The 15,941-nt window shown below is 41.9% G+C and overlaps 2 protein-coding genes across 7 annotated transcripts; both read right to left on the bottom strand.

Annotated features, from left to right (window-relative positions):
- Positions 1–198: 198 nt before the first annotated feature.
- Positions 199–4,567, bottom strand: LOC139204920 (T-cell surface glycoprotein CD4-like). 4 transcript variants are annotated; one of them, XM_070834946.1, is made up of 9 exons: positions 4,490–4,567; positions 3,370–3,411; positions 2,873–3,034; positions 2,639–2,776; positions 1,665–1,895; positions 1,487–1,558; positions 1,215–1,358; positions 1,019–1,082; positions 199–803 (listed from the first exon to the last, which is right to left on the bottom strand). In XM_070834946.1, the coding sequence occupies exons 2-9, from the start codon at positions 3,395–3,397 to the stop codon at positions 719–721; spliced, it is 924 nt and encodes a 307-aa protein (XP_070691047.1). In that variant the 5' UTR covers positions 3,398–3,411; positions 4,490–4,567; the 3' UTR covers positions 199–718. The 4 variants fall into 4 exon arrangements, with proteins under 4 accessions (XP_070691047.1, XP_070691049.1, XP_070691050.1 ...); XM_070834948.1 differs by having other exon boundaries at positions 3,370–3,417; positions 4,490–4,558; XM_070834949.1 differs by lacking the exon at positions 3,370–3,411 and having other exon boundaries at positions 4,490–4,507.
- Positions 4,568–4,963: 396 nt separating this feature from the next.
- On the bottom strand, positions 4,964–15,461 carry usp5 (ubiquitin specific peptidase 5 (isopeptidase T)). Of its 3 annotated transcripts, XM_070834944.1 has the most exons (21): positions 15,219–15,461; positions 14,482–14,610; positions 14,258–14,324; positions 14,041–14,168; positions 13,542–13,687; positions 12,982–13,166; positions 12,463–12,557; positions 11,273–11,466; positions 10,966–11,037; positions 9,990–10,077; positions 9,706–9,831; positions 9,474–9,627; positions 8,917–9,079; positions 8,743–8,831; positions 7,953–8,138; positions 7,440–7,583; positions 7,204–7,346; positions 6,624–6,774; positions 6,432–6,516; positions 5,808–5,924; positions 4,964–5,290 (listed from the first exon to the last, which is right to left on the bottom strand). In XM_070834944.1, the coding sequence occupies exons 1-20, from the start codon at positions 15,324–15,326 to the stop codon at positions 5,831–5,833; spliced, it is 2,547 nt and encodes an 848-aa protein (XP_070691045.1). In that variant the 5' UTR covers positions 15,327–15,461; the 3' UTR covers positions 4,964–5,290; positions 5,808–5,830. The 3 variants fall into 3 exon arrangements, with proteins under 3 accessions (XP_070691045.1, XP_070691044.1, XP_070691046.1); XM_070834943.1 differs by having other exon boundaries at positions 4,964–5,924; XM_070834945.1 differs by having other exon boundaries at positions 4,964–5,924; positions 8,010–8,138.
- Between the last annotated feature and the right edge of the window lie 480 nt (positions 15,462–15,941).

The raw sequence follows: 15,941 nt of genomic DNA, 5'->3' as shown, positions 1-15,941 counted from the left end.
CAATTTGTAACATGTTTATTATTCTAAACCCCTTATTGATATTATCTATGGCTGGCAGAAATTGCCATTCAGCGTACACCCCGTCAGAAATGACCCCTTCTGTACCTCAGGGGATGCACGTTCAGCTTTATCTCACTAGACGTTTCTCTGTTCTGTTACACGAGGGTACAAACACTTTCACAAATTTTGCAACTGGGTATTCCTTTTAGTTTATTGACTGAAGCAGAAAGACATGACATTTCAAAAGAGTATTTTTTTTTTTTTACAGCCTACAGAAATAAAGACAAAATGTACAAAAAAAAACACACAGGGACACAAGAAGAAAATATATCTGAATCAGCTGAATAAAATGTAAGATGGAAGGCATTAGAAGTTGACAGTGCTGTATTCAAGGATAGTCTTAACATGTTAATATGGTGTAATTGATGTAAAACATACAGTCTGTTGCTGTTCATTCTTGCAGTGGAAGAGCCCATTTGCATTCAGTCCACTGGTTATATTTGGTGAAAAAGCTCAAAGTGCCCACATCGTTATATTTGATTTTTATTTTCATCAAGAGCATTCAAAAGCGCATTTACATTCATGCCATATTCACAGTGGGGTTTTCTTTGACTCCCTCTCGCTTTATCTCCATCTATTCCTCTTTCCTCTCCTCTCACTCTCTCTCTCTCTTCCTTTCTTTCTGTCTGTCTCTCTTTTCTTCGATCTGCCTTTCATGTCACTCCATTAGGAGGGGTTGCAGAGGGGGGGCGGATGGCTTCTCTCTCCGGCGTCCTTGCTGCGGTTTTGCTGCAGCTGTTGGGCTGTGATAAAGAGAGGAAAGAGGAGAAGTTTTCACACTAATTATGACACAATAATGAAGTACTCGGTAAAAGGCACGGTGAAATTGAAGGTCAAACAGTCATTAGTATAAAGTGAATAGAGTCTAATAGAAAGCATCTGTAAAGTGAGCACAGATTACTGGAGAGGGGATAAAGTACTTTTTTTTACTAGATAGAAGAAAGTTAAGAACATTTACCGGTTACACTGGCAGTACTGCTTGGACTTCAGTGGCTGGCGGCTGTTCTTCATCTTGTGCAATTCTCTCTGTAGCAGAAGAAAAAAAACACATCAGAATATTTTGGCTAGCTTCAGTAACCTATCCTCCTTCATTTCACCTACTAATGTTAATCTACAAAGCAGCACATGGAGATTCCCTGGTTGATTTTCTTTACTTGCCTTCTTCCTTCTGATCCGCTTGCACAAGACAATGACAAGGACCAGGAGGAGAACCACGACCAGGCAGCCGACACCAATTGCAACCCACACCCACCACTTGAGCCCCAGCAGAAGAGCATCGGACAAAGGGTCAATAGCACCTGTTGACCCATGAAAACAGATCAAGGCGAGGATAATGGATCAAAGACACATCCAGTGAAGAATCACTTCCTCCAGTTGTGTGCTCATAGTCAAAAGCTCTACACAAGCAAACGCAGCCAATACGTACAGTCGATGCAGGTTGTTTTAGGGTTGGCATTCGTGATCAGAGAAGGGAGTGGTGGAGGTGTAGGAGCAGGCTCTGAAAGCAAAAAAAAACAGCATTTGCTTTTGCCAGTGGCCACACAGGTAGCTTTTATTTAGGTGAAAACCACATGCAAAGACTTTGGTAAAAGCCAGCGTCCTACCTTTAACTTTGATGTTTAGGCTCTCGCTGTACTTCTTGTCATGGGAGAATGTACAGTTCCAGGTCCCTGCATCTGAGCGGGCCACAGGTTTCAGCTGAACTGTCTGTGACCCTGTGTGCTGTCCATCTGGCCTCGTCCACTGCACTGTAGAGCCTGGGTCCAGACCTGCTACGTTACACTGGAGCGTAGCCTCACTCCCCAGCTGGAGTACGCCAGAGGGGCTGGCCGAGACTGACACAGAGCAGGACAACAGACGGGAGCGAGCATGCAGTGAGAATCACAAAGAGAAAAGTGGAGGCCATGCTGAAAGAAGGTCTTCATCCAGGTGCTCAGTGGTGCATACAGTCTGTGCTAACAGTCCCCTGCTAATTCAAATAACCTGGTTCTGTCCCAATTTAATAAACTCCTGGTTGCACACATTTTAAATTATGGGCTGGTCTTATGTGGTCATTGTCCCCAAATCTTTATCTGTCATACGTGGTGCTTCACCTGACACCTGTTTCGCAACCTGACTGGGGGGAGGATGAGGAGAGGAAGGTTTTGAAATGCGCTGGAAAATTTCTGTTCTGTTTTGTACGGTTTGCACTATACTGTTGTTGAAAGAAAAAATATGAGGGAAAAAATTGTGTGTGTCTTCTGCACTGAAGGTCAACCATTTCTTTTTTTAAAACAAATTCCTGGAAAGCCACTTTAGTTGTTTGGTAAATTTGCTGAACTTATTCTGATTAGTAAACTCTTTGCTTGAAGAGTCACAATCATTGCTCATATTTAATGTGATTTTTCTAATTCAGTTGAAAGGCTATTCTGAATTACTGGCCTATCTTAAAATGTTGTGGTAATCCAAACCACCAGTATAGGTGTAAATTGGGAGGATTTTCATTCAACACAATACGAAGAGTAAACCCCGCTGACTTTGTGCTCTGAGGAATGCTTCGACGAGAATCATTCATGTTTGTTTTGGGTCCTCTGCTTACCTGAGACCACAAGAAGTGTATGTTCATAAGGATTCGAATCTGCTTTGCATGTGAACTTTCCGGCATCTTCTCCCTTCACTCTAGAGATCACCAGACTCGTGCTCTTCATTCTGGACCTTTCCACTATGTGATGTGAGCCTAATGCAGAAAATACATGTAGCGTAATTAGCAACAGTGACGTTTTCAAAAGAACATGTTGTGCTGTAAAATACAGAATCATAAATGTCTTTATACCTTTGCGTTGTTGGCCAGACTTCCCATTAGTGCTAATGATCATGTTACTTCCGTAATTCCACACCAGGACGTGAGAGTAGGCCCTGGCGCCACACTCTAAGGTGACAGTCTGCCCTGGGTGTGTGACGATTACTTTGGCTGCAGCAGAGAGTGCACCCAGCACTGAGGAGACACGACCACATTCAACACTTCACTTTGTGAGATAGTCAAGGACAAAGTCAACCAAGAATTCAGTGTATCAGCAGGAGGACAGACTGATGGCTTTGATCTCATTACGTTTAAGTTGGACACTAATAATAATGAATTTGAAGTGAAAGGGTGATTTATCAGCTTAATTTGGGGAATATTGTTGACATCTGAGATGGGTAAAGCAAAACTGCAGCCATTTTCCCAGGTGCAGTCAACATAAAGGCACATATTAGGATGTGGTTTAATGGCAACTGATTAACCTTCTATTTGAAAGAATTAGTTACAATGATTTCTCAGAGCTCACTCACCACATCCAAACCACACGACTGTCTTCATTTTGAATGTTGGATCTAAAACTTCGGTCAAGACAAAATTATTAGAAGAAGAACAAATATAATGCAGTAGTTCAAAGTGTAAGAGCAAACATTTCCAGGTTTGAGGTACCACACAGAGCTCTTGTTTGAGATGAGCACTTTACAAAAAAACATGTGCTCTCTAACCGCCAAGCTAGCTCTCTACTTCCTTCCTGTTTTTTCCTCTTGTATTAAAAAATTTAAAACTTGCTCTGTAGACTTGCATTAAAAAATGACACAACTGTCACTGGGAAACATTCTAGCATATGTTACAGCTTTTTGTATTTAGTTACCATCCTCAATAGCACGTAAAGGTGCCGTAGATCTGTCTAGATCTATCAAATCGTACATCAGACAAAATACGTTTGTTTAAAAAAACAACAATGTAATTGGTGTCCAGTTTTGTTACCAACAAAACAACTGAATCAAAGAAACTCTCATTGAAAATGCTGGCAAACCATTTATCACTTTGAGTTCTCTGGTTAGTGTGAAAGGTTTAAAAATTACATTTAGGTTCGCTGTGCTTAAATTTACTTCAACAATTTTATAATTTCATCATATCATTTTAAAGCCACAAACTATATCTTCGTATTTGAGTTATTTTGGACAGTCGGGACAATTGCAGTCTGACCAGATAATTAATACGAATCAAATTTAATCTAAAAGGTTTCATTCATCGAATTATCGATGTGTTACACCTCACTGTCAGACAATAATCAGAAATTGAGAATATAAAGAATCTTTAAAGCTTAAAATTGATTTGACCTTGACATACAACCTAAAGGGTTGGTCGTTAATGGTTAAGCACATTTTACTTTTCTCCACATTAAAAAGCTCCAACACTAAAGATTCTAAAACAAATATGTTAGAATTACATATACAGGAGAGAACAGATAACGGCAGCCTATAAAATGTTTGATACACGTTTGTAATTAAATTAGTTTGCCATTGTTAGTTGTCCATCATTTTGTTATGTGCTACATTACGGAGAAAAAGAAAAATTGTCAGAAATTTCATTTTACAAAATACAAAAACAAAAAAACTTGATTTCATAATCTAGTTTGAGATGACTTACCTTAACTTTGAGGCTGTGCAGACTCTTTTTTGCAGTTATTGAAGGCCAAAATCTTTCCTCATCGTCTATGTGCTTCACTTCGTCGAAAACAAGAGCGCAAGGATGCAAAAACTGTAGAAGGCGGAAGACGTCTAAAAAGGAACCTGCACTTTGGAAAGTTGTAGGCCAATGCAAACCTCAGCTCTGTGGGTTTGCTCTTCATGCCTGTTCCTTCTCTAAACTCAAACTAGGTCTGGGATTCTGTACAGAGTACAGTTTTTACCTGAAGCCGAGGAAGTTTCTGCAGAGAGGATTAAAAACTAATTTATAAATAACTTAGAGGACACGAGCGTTAACTGTGATCTGTTAAGCTCCCCTCTACTTGTACGATTGAGACAATTCATTGCTCATTTTTGATGACAATGTCAAAATCACAATTTTTTTAGAAGTGATACTAAGTCCATGCTGACACATTCAAACAGAAAAGAGGCAGAATGACAGAAAGACAATTCTTTATTTGTCACAGCAGAAGTAACAAAGGATTTGTTTGCAAAATAAAAACAAAATAAAACAAAAGTCACCCAGATATCACCCTCAGCACACTTTTAAGAAAAAAACTAATTGGTTTTGTGTTTTGAATTTTTTTTATTTCCTTTTTTGTAACACACATTGGAGTTGTTTATTTGTTTGATTTACTGACACATCCTCTCATCGTGGATGTTGACCAAGTCTTACTTCCTCACTGTAATGGGTAGAGGAGGAGCTGATGCCAGGCTAAACTGGTGGCACCAAGCGGCAACGGTCCAATAGAAGAGGAGGGGGCTGGAGGCGACATAGTTTGATGGGGAGGGTCAGTGACTACTGATGGCAGTGGAAATCAATTGTCTGGGCACGCAATAACGGTGATAGTTAAGCAAACTTATTAGTAAGGAGTGAATGGAGTCAGCAGCCAAAGTCCCTCTAATGCCGGGAAGCCTGTTCCATGAAGCCGGTTTTCTGAATTATCTGGATCCATTTTCTGAGTGAAACCTGGAGCGGGTGTTTAACAGATCTCAGATGGTTCTCACTTTTACTCCGTTGTCCAGTAACTACCTGAATCTGCTTCTCTGAACAGGCCCACAGTTTGTAGTCAACAGACTAAAAGAAAAATCTCCCCCCCAACACCTTATCTGTACATCTGCACCAATTTATTTAACTGTGTATATACGCGATCTGAGAGATTTATTTACACTTTTGCCAGCTGTGAAGCGTGCCAGGGCATTTGTAAGAGCTTGGTGGGGTGCGACTATGAATGCTGTCTTGTGTGTTTGTGATAGCGTCCACGTTTCACCTCCCTCACCCAACGTGTCGCGCTCCTTTGTCTCATTCAGCCACCCTCCGGTAGAAGTAGAGGTATCCCAGGTCTTTGGGAGGTTTCTCTGAAGCACACACCTTCTGATCGTTGAAGATGACCCACCTGTGACACAGAGGGATCGTTCAGTTCACACGGAGCAGTCAGCATTTTTGAGTAATCTTAGGTCATTTAAGTCCTGCATTCGAAGGAGCATCCACTAGTGGAGATGGGATGTTTTATGTTACCAAAACATAAAGTTAATCTGGGATTTTCTTCATAAATGGCTGCAAACCATTGCAACATCAATTCTGTTACACTTCACACTGTGTTCACATCAGCAGCCTTTATTGTTCAGACCAGACGTGGAGTATGGTGCCCCCTGCTTGAGGCTCCATAAAACAACTACTTCAGTATTATTGGATATCATTTTTAAAGACATTGAATGAATGAATAAACTGATTACAGAGCAGAAAGCGTAGAATTTGTGAGACTGTAACTCTGTTAGACATTTTTGTTTCATTAGAACATTGGATCTGCATGAAATTTTTTTTTCAGGATCTGACACTTGATGTATGATATTTTTGAACAGTTGGTCATGACTTTTAAATGTTGAAGCTTTGAAACACTTACTGCTGATCCTTCTTGATGTGACAGACGTAGTGGCCACACATTGTGCTCGTCCCCATGTGACTGATGAACGCAAACAGCTCATACTCTGGATAAAAGAAAGAAACCATGAGTTCAGTTTTAATTAGAACATATATTGGATGCATATTATAACATATGAAGGGTGAAAGAACATTAGACATTAATGGGACTCACTGCCTGGTCCATCTCTGACACGAGGCCCAGGCGGAGGATCCCTGCCACCCTCGCTCTCTGCGGCTGAGCGGCCACCTTCAGACACATCCATGGACTCCAGGTCATCAAGGTGGGAGAAGATCCAGTCCACTGCCCGGTCCAAGATGTTGCTCTGCACAAACAAACACCAGTTAAAACAGTTGTGATAATTAAGGAAAGCATTTAAAATACTATTGAAGTTCACTTCTATAAGGAGACAAATGTTTGATAACATCATAGTAATATAACAGAGCAGAAAACAAGAGAGCAGAGCAATACCGCAGAACTCTCCAGCTTTGCTTACCTCAATCATTGGGGTCATCTGGTATCTGCAGTTCTATGCCCGACAAGTTTGTTTGTATAAAAGTGACCCATCAACAAATATATCTCGATATAAAATCCAAGTACTTGAAGTAAAGTCGTGCTACTCATATTTGTGGAGGTATTCAGGCCAACAGAGCCTCTCCAAGACTGATGTTAAGCATGGCTACATTACTGTCTGGATAAGGAGGGAGCAAGCGGCATGCAAAATCAGTCTAAGTGGACAGAGTTTGATTCTAACCGTGGCTCGAAGTGCTTTGGTTGCCTGGTCTCGGCTGAAGCCCATGGAGACGATGGTTGCCAGGTGCTCCTCAGAGAGAGTCTCGGTGGGCGTGGTCCCGGCACCGGAGCTGCAGCCTGGCAACACCAGGGGGGCAGAGAAGTCTGCAGCCAATCGGAAAGAGGAGAACATGACGGGTGAGCGGAGCAGTCAGACACATAATTTGCTTTCTGGTAAATTCCCACGGCTCTGCGCACCTGGGTCGTCCATATGGCTCATGATCCAATTCATGGCAGCGTCGATTCCAGTGTTCCCAGTGTAGTACACTGCTTTTCTGCAGGCCTCTGGTGGGAATCCCATTTCACATAGCTGGGACACAGTGGAGTCATCAAGGACTGGAGCTGGAGTGTGTTGAGAGGAAAAAGTAGAATTACTTGGATATACTATTTTTTGTTTGCAAAAACAGATTATTTACAAAAGGAAAAACGTTGTTCTGTTTTTGTGCCAGGAGAACTTCCTTAATATTAACAAAAAATGACAATAATTTGTATAACTCATATATTCCAAAAGCAGAACCAGTAAAATATTGCCTCTTTAACATGAAATGTAACTCAAATCACTTCACATGATGCAAAAGTAAACAAATAATATGGCAACGGAAGGACTCAAGAAAACAGAAAGGGCAGAAAAGAAGAAAAGGAGGAAACAAATAAGACAAATAAGAGCATCAGAGGAAGAAGGAACAGAGCAGAAAAGACAGACAGACTAACACAGCAGTGGGGAGTAGAGCGAGTCGTCCTCCTCGTTGCCATGGGAACCCAGGATACCTTTAACCTCCACATCTGGGGTCATGAGTGGGGGTGGGGCCACCTCTGGCAGAAGCTCCTCCCCGGGCTGCTGGCCAATTGCACGTAGTGCGCTCAGGTCCAGAGTATCAGGAACGTCAATGCTCACATCTGCTCAGAAGAAAATCAGACAGTGTTAAAGACTACTTTATATTTTAAATTACCCATCATCCACTGTAGTACAGTTGTTTTCCACACCTTAAAGAATCAGTTGGTAACTTGTACATGAATATAAAAATTGTTTTTTGTTTTAACAGTCTTAAAACTGTCACTATATCCTGACAGTAGTACATGAGACATGTAATCTGCTCCTTTAGCTCCTAATGGTATTTGCAATAACCTCCAATGCCCAAAGAAAAACAATCAGACATACACGCGGAGGAGTCTCTCAGTTAAGTTCAGCATCTTAAGTGGCTTCAGGAGGAGTTGTGCGTTATTTCAGTTCTGTGGGAATAATTTGTGTTTCGTTCTCACTTCAGATACACGAGGGAAAAGCGCCACAAAGCACTGTGATATGTCGACTCTCTGGCAAGCAGCAGATTGCAAGCCAGCCTGTTTCAAAAGGCCATTTGCAGAGTTACCGTTGTTGGGGTTAGGTTTGGTGCTTTAAATTTTCTTTTTGCAAAACACAGATTTGCCCTCTGTTAGGAATGTACACTTCTGTGTTTTTTGACAATATTTATATTTCATAAAATGTAATAATATCTTTGCTCACCCAGTTTCTTGGGAACCCAGTCGAGGCCAAAGGTGAACTTCTTAATCTGAATGACCAGGTGGTCAGGGAAAGAGGCAAAGCGGGTCGTTCTGGCAAAGAAGACAAAAGATGTTATTAATGAATATTGTGTTTCCATTAATCACTTTCAGTATGTGTGGCTGTCGTTCTTCATACTTGGTAGCAGTAGTCTTGGTCTGCACAGCTGAGCTCCAGAAGTCTGTGAGGATCTCTGGTTCACTGAGGGCCGCCATGCAAGCTGTAAAGGGGATTTGTGCACGTACTGTAGGAGCTGAGGAGTCCCCCTCCTCACGCCGGCGCTCCGCCTCCTGAAGCTCTTCTGTTAGAGGAATATGGACATGGTTGAGACACAACAACTTGTAAACCACTGTGTTCAAGACATCAAACCAATAATTTGTTCTTAAAGTAGTAATAGAACTCAATATAAAAAGCATATGCCTATGTCTATAGATGTGGAAAAATGCCTTTTTATGATTAAAAATAATTCAGGATTACGTCCGGCATGTATGGAGCTGTAATCTAACTGCATTAAAGTACATATACATACACACACACACACACACACACCAATATTTTCATAGGATATATGCTACATAGGTGCTATGCTACACTTGGCCTCTGCATTCCCTTGATGGCACGACTCACACCACTGGTCATGTGTACAACTGGACATTATGAGTTTGTGAGGACTATGTATCCCATCAGCCATTCACCTGTGTTGGTAGCCTGGTCCATCGGCACAGGCAGCTGGACGATGTAATCCACTCGCTGTGTGTACTTTGCTTTCTGTGACTGCTGACACACAATCTTCTCCTCCACCAGGAATCTGAAGGCTTCAGATGGGTTTGACCCAGAGCGACAGTTCCTCTGTGAATGAAAAGAAGTAATAATATAAGAGAGAAGCTGGGGACCAAAAAGAAAAGCAGAGTGAGAGAGTTACTTTACCTCAACCATGTTTATGAAGTGCAATAAAAACTCCTGAGCATCCTGTTGTCGATTGGTGGAGAACTCAGGGTGGCCTCGCCCAACAAGTGCTTTGAACATTCGTGGTGCTATGCCGATTTGGTCTCCCTGCAAACAAAGCACCCACAGTGAGATTTGTGAACGGTGAGGTCTAATGTTAGGTAGACCACATTCTCACATATATTTCTGAGAGTAAATCCCTCGTGTGCAATGAATATCCAAATCCAAGACTTGTAAATCCACTGTGACTGATTGTTTCTTCTTACCCTGGGTTCAGATGCACCATTTTCATCTCCAGGGTCTGGTGCTGGTTTGGAATACTCTCCTGACAACAGACCGTAGCCGAGCTTGGCTCTGTAATAAACAAACAAGGCTGACATCACTGCACATCCTGCACTATACCAGAGTCTCACAAAGGAGGAGAATTTATATACATACACACTGTATATATATATATATATATTTGGTTTTCAAATAATAGTGGAATGTCTAATCAGGAGGGAGACCGTCTGATCTCTGATGGGAATTTTAAAAAGGTTTTTGAACAGCAACAAAAGTAGAGACTGTTTAGAATTAGGTCACATACACATCAAATCTGACGGATTTCAATTTGAAGTGGAAACATTCGATTGTGGTGTAAAATAAGGCGGAAGAGTGCAAAGGTACTGGATAGGCCATACACATTAGCAATGCAGACAATGCCAAACTAAGGTTTCACTTTTGTTTTCACGATTAAACAAACCATTTTAGATGAAACACAGTAGGAGCAAGGCTCTTTTATTCATGCAGAAGTATAGAGCTAAAATGACAATGAGGCCAAGTGTCAATATGGGCATAATAATAATATATCTGTCTAAGCTCAGCTGATATCAATGGAGCATTTCTACTTCAAGGTAACCTGCATTATAAACAAAATCTCAGAAACCAAGCTTCCTAAAGACGAGTCTGTAATTGGCTCTGTGGCTGACAGCTGGCACAGTATAATTATGCCTGTGAATGTTTCTTTAATCTACTGTGCATGACGACAAAATGGAAAAGAGGGCAAGATATGTGCTAAAATGCATGTGTGTGGAAATTTACTACAAGAGAGGACATCTGGGGGGGAAAAAAAGCCTTGTGGAATTTGTAATATTATATCAAAACATCCTTTTTTCCTGTGCTACCACTCAGGGGCATTAACAGCATCAAATTATAATACAAGAGCTCATAGAAAATAACGAGACATTAGGAGAGGACACTCACACTTGGGTTTTGAAGTCCTGGGTGGGGTCACTTGGGGCATCATCAATGATCTTATCAATGTTAGACACGTACCTGGAAGACATGAATGGAGGGATATGAAACACTTTTTTTTCTTTACATTACATTTCTTAATGCTGCATGGTGTGAAAAGTGTCACAACTTATATTTAAGTAATCAGGAATAATTATTTCACCTCTACTGTGGTAATAATCAACTTCATTGCAATACTTTAATTGCAGTCTGCAGTAAGAGTTAACACCTAGGACAAACAGGAGGATGGGGGAAACCAGTAAAAGAAGGTACTGACTTGCTCTGGAAGTCTGGAATGGTGAAGAGCACTTGCATGACAGAGTTGAGGTAGCAGCTGTTGCCCAGGTTCTTCATGCCAGTCAAGCCAGGGCCAAACAAGGGCCGTAAGGTGGTCCCTGACTCCTGGATCACCTCCCACTCCCCCACACGTTGGTTCACAGCAATCTCCAGCTCTGTCATTGTTCGCTCAGTCTGAGAGCAGAGAAGTCAAAGGGGGCAAGTGAATGAAGGATAACTTCAGCAGGGCACAAGCAGATGAAATTCTGAGCATAAGCCTTCATATATGAAGGCAAGCTTTGAGAATGATGAGCAAAATCAGCCAAAACAAAGTAGTAATAACAGCGGGCAGATGAGGAAACTATAAAACACATCATCACAGCATTAAGTGATGCTCTTTATCTTCTGCTCCACTGTAACACAATTCCTCCACCCCCTGTCTGTGCAGCATAGTTATGTGTGTGTGCTGCAATACGTTAGCAAGAAACAACATTACAGCACACAGTGAGCGGTACAGAGATCTTAGACTGCAACAGCTGTGAGGCTACACTTTGCATGAGAGGAGAAGCAGGTGGCAAAGAAATCAATGGCAGAAAGCAATCAAAAGAAACAGGTGTGGAGGAAAATAAACTGGAGAAAATAGGTGGGTATAATAGTGGCTATGCTGTTAAGAGCACAAATCGAGAAGTATGACCGTATTATTATTTAAATCCATCAATAATAATAGTGTAATTATTCTAACCTTAAACAACATTTAACATGTTACATAAACATATACACAAGTAACAGTTAACTGGCCAGAAAAAATGAGGGGAAAACAGACAGAAAAGGGGGCCAATTATTCAATAATATCACTTTACTGTGGTATTAGTCTTTTAAGTGCTGCTGGCTCTCTAACACTGCAGCTGGATTTTAGTCCACTTAGTAATACTGTGTAATCAATGGCTGCTCCATGAGGCAGAGCCAGCCATACATATCTGGATATCCGCCAACCGAAAAAAAAAAAAAAAATCCAATATCTCTGACTAAAATTGTAGCACTTCAGTCGTAGGGCTGAGTAATACTTCTGTTTACAAGAACTTGATCTGATGTTGAACACAGTGAGCCAATTGGAAAAATGGGAAGATGTGATGTTTGCAACTGTCAATGAGAGTCTACTTCTACTGACGATAGCCAAAATGCAGAACTTGCCTTCTCCATGGTCATCATGTCGATGCCAAAGTGAGCTAGGTGCTCTGGTAACTTGGAATCCAGTACCATGTCATCTTCATCATAGGAATACACATCTGGACATACAAAACAGTGTTGGCAATTAAGAGGGGAACGACAGACAAAGTAAACAAACTTGCATTGTAGCTTACAAGATATGAGCAGACTTTGTTGTTAGCAATGGTACTGAAGACTAAGGCCAGCCACATCAACAGCTAGATGGACCAAAATGATATTTACATGCTGTTTAATGCACTGCAACTGGCAACCAGCTAATTACTAATTTCACCAGTAAGCAGTGTATTTTTCCCCAGTGAATGTTTGACTGGTGGCTCATTTAAATAGCTAAGGTGTAGGACAACGTGTGTTCATGTTTGTAAGTTAGATGAGACCTAAGCATGAAAGGTAATGTGAGTTGTTATTCAAAGTCTGTGGCTCTTGTGTCGCGTAGTAGGCTGGTGTCTGGCTGCTAGTCAGTCAGTGTTATTGTCTGATCCTTACCTGCTCCATCAGGAGTGATGGTACCAAGTTTGACAGCAAGTGGGTATCCTGTCTCCTGGAAGTGGAGAAGGGCATGGTTGTTGCCCCCAGAGCCATCAAAATACCTGCGACCACACAGCACTTTGCCGTCCGTCAGGTTCATCCAAATATTCTCCTGGAGGTCACACACCTCGCACCGCCAGCCACTAGGATGAAGAAAAGACATGTAACACAAACTCCCCACAACACATGTCCTAAAATAGCTGTCTGGCAGTGCACGAGCCAGACAGCTATCTCTATTACAAATGTTATCATAGGAGACAACAACAGTAATGCACTACAGAAATAATGGATCAATGGATCCTAAATGCAAAGGCATCATTGCCAGGACATTTTCCTCAGTGAAATGAATACACCTGCGCAGCCATTTGAGTGTTGCAGTATACAAAGACAGCTATCACATTTGTAGTCTTGCACAGTCTTTCGTCAATTTAGAGTGGAATATAAGAGAAACTTTGTTTATAAAGTCACTCGTCTATGAGGAATGGCATGGTAGAGACAGCTGTGACCTAATGTCTCACCTGGGAGGGATCTTGACTCCATTGTCAAGCTGTTTAAGGTCAACGGCATGCCTCGACTCCTGTCTCACCTCTCCATCCCACTGTTGAACTTGTAAGGTATGAGACACTGAGTCGGCTGCCATGATACCCGCCATTGACAGGGACACCTTGAGGGCCGGCAAAAGAATTGACAGCAACAAATTAGACCTGACTGACAGCTCACGGTGAAACTTCTAAACTACTTGATCACTGAGTGTAACAAACTTCATTATCCATACAGCCCTGTGTATCCCTATGTGCATGTGCTTCCATGTTTTAGTATTAAGGAATATATCTGCAATATATTGAACGAAGTTTAACTTTGCCCATGTTTGGAGCAAACCTAATCAATACATTTTCTCTTTTTTATATAATGACAACGTGATATTTGATATTGTGAAGTTGTACCAGTATCTAATATCTTGTAGCACAGACAGAATGATTACATTTCTCTTGGCAGAATACACGCAAGATATCTCACCCGCTCTTTCACAACATCAGGCATGGTAACAAGGTCCTCTGAAGTCACTTCCTGTCTGTCAGGTAAAATGACCACCTTTACATCCTCCTCATACTGCTCTTGCTCCACATCAAAACCTCCTTCAATACCTGGACAGACCAAAAACAACAACAGAGGCAGAGACAGGTCAGTCTCAAAAGAGGACACCAGTATAGTCTGTGATTTTAAAAGTCCTCACCTATCGCCAATCTGGTTGGCTTTTTCTTAGGCGGGTGTCCAGATCCAGAGTTATTGTCATCCTCCTTCTGTGGGAAAAACACAGGGCATAGATGGGTGTTGAGATTAGTTCACTAGATACGGAAGGAGGTGGAGCTGACGGTGTCAAACTGATGTGTGTCCATGAGAAGTTTACAGCCATCATGAGGAAAATAAATCATAAAGCTGAATATGCTGAAGTATCACCTTAGCCTTGCGAGTCCGGGTGATATGGAAGTAAGCCCTCTGGCCAGTCCGAGCATGGTGCCTGTCCACATACTGGCTGCCAAAGCCCAGGAAGCTGTTCATGCACACATACAGGCCTCCTTCACTCTCCTGTAAGAGAAAACACGGGCAATGTTAAACGTCAAAACATGTCCTTATCTGTCACCATTATAACACAAAACTGGGAAGTTAAAATTGGAGGCAATGTGTGGGTCTAAACCGTGGTCTTAACCATGTCACATTATCAATTACTGTAGTGTAGCCAACTAACCTAGCTCTCCTGTCAGCCTGTTCACGCATGTAATTCAGCTCAACAGAGGTTTATTGTTATCTAAGTCCTCAAGAAACCCTAACACAGTGATTTAGATACCATGGGCTAGGTTGCATTAAAGAGTGTCAACAGTCTTGCCACAGTTGTGTCCAAAAAACGAAAGTTAGCTGGCTAGCTAGCTAGTTTGACAGCACACCCAATCACACCAACATAGCTAGCTAAGAGGCTACAGCAGCTAAGTTTCCATTACAGTGCACTATTAGCTTAGCTTGACGCTAGCTTGCCAGTTACTTGAAACAAGAAAATCTGAGACGCCAGTGCGTCAAAGTAGGACACCACTGCCAAAACGTTAGATTAGACAAAATCAAGACAGAGTGGAGGAGAGTGAGAAATGAAACAGCGCTGTTTGTTGGCTGACGTTTTGATTTGTAAAGGGAAGATGGCTCACCGGCGAGGAAAATGACAAGGCGCATTCGTCTTTGTGGACACGGTCCCCGGGCTTCGGAACCCGAATTGTGGACAAAACCGACATCAAAACCTCACCAACATCCGCCATGACAGGCTAGCTAGTTCCGCCTTTCAGTGGGACACTTGCTCCTCTGAGTTTGGACCTCCAGCCTCTAGATTCCCCGGCTCGGAAGAGTGCCCGTTACCTAGCCCGTCTTCAGCTGCCTGTGTTTGGCTGAATGAATCATGAGATGCTGCCTTGTGTTGAGGGAAGGCCCAACAAACTCAGTTACCCACACGCCGACGGGCTGCGGCGCGTTACCGTAATCTGCAGGATAGCGGCACCTGTCGTAATTTTGAAAGGCGGTAGATTTACATTCACATCGCATCTACCAAAGCTTAGTTACTGCCTGGAATTATATCCGATTATAGGGTATCAATTAATTAAATTATTAATGGTTTAGTGTTCACCATACAGTAGAAAATTATTCATTCAGTTGTGTATTTGTATACTTACGGTAACATCCGTTGAAGTCGTCTAACGGCTTCCCCCAGTGGCCACGTGGAGGTACTGTAGCCTGATAATAAACTAAACATTCACATTAATTAGCTCAAAACGAGTCAGTAAATTGCATTTAGATTGATTTAAAGAGCAGTTATTAAGTATGGGGAGATGTTAGCGTGGAGCAGCGGTGAAAGTATCGTTTGAAATGATAGGCCCTAC

This window comes from Pempheris klunzingeri, chromosome 8, assembly GCF_042242105.1.
Source record: "Pempheris klunzingeri isolate RE-2024b chromosome 8, fPemKlu1.hap1, whole genome shotgun sequence".
NCBI lineage: Eukaryota > Metazoa > Chordata > Actinopteri > Acropomatiformes > Pempheridae > Pempheris > Pempheris klunzingeri.
This window is presented reverse-complemented; position numbering and strand designations above follow the sequence as displayed.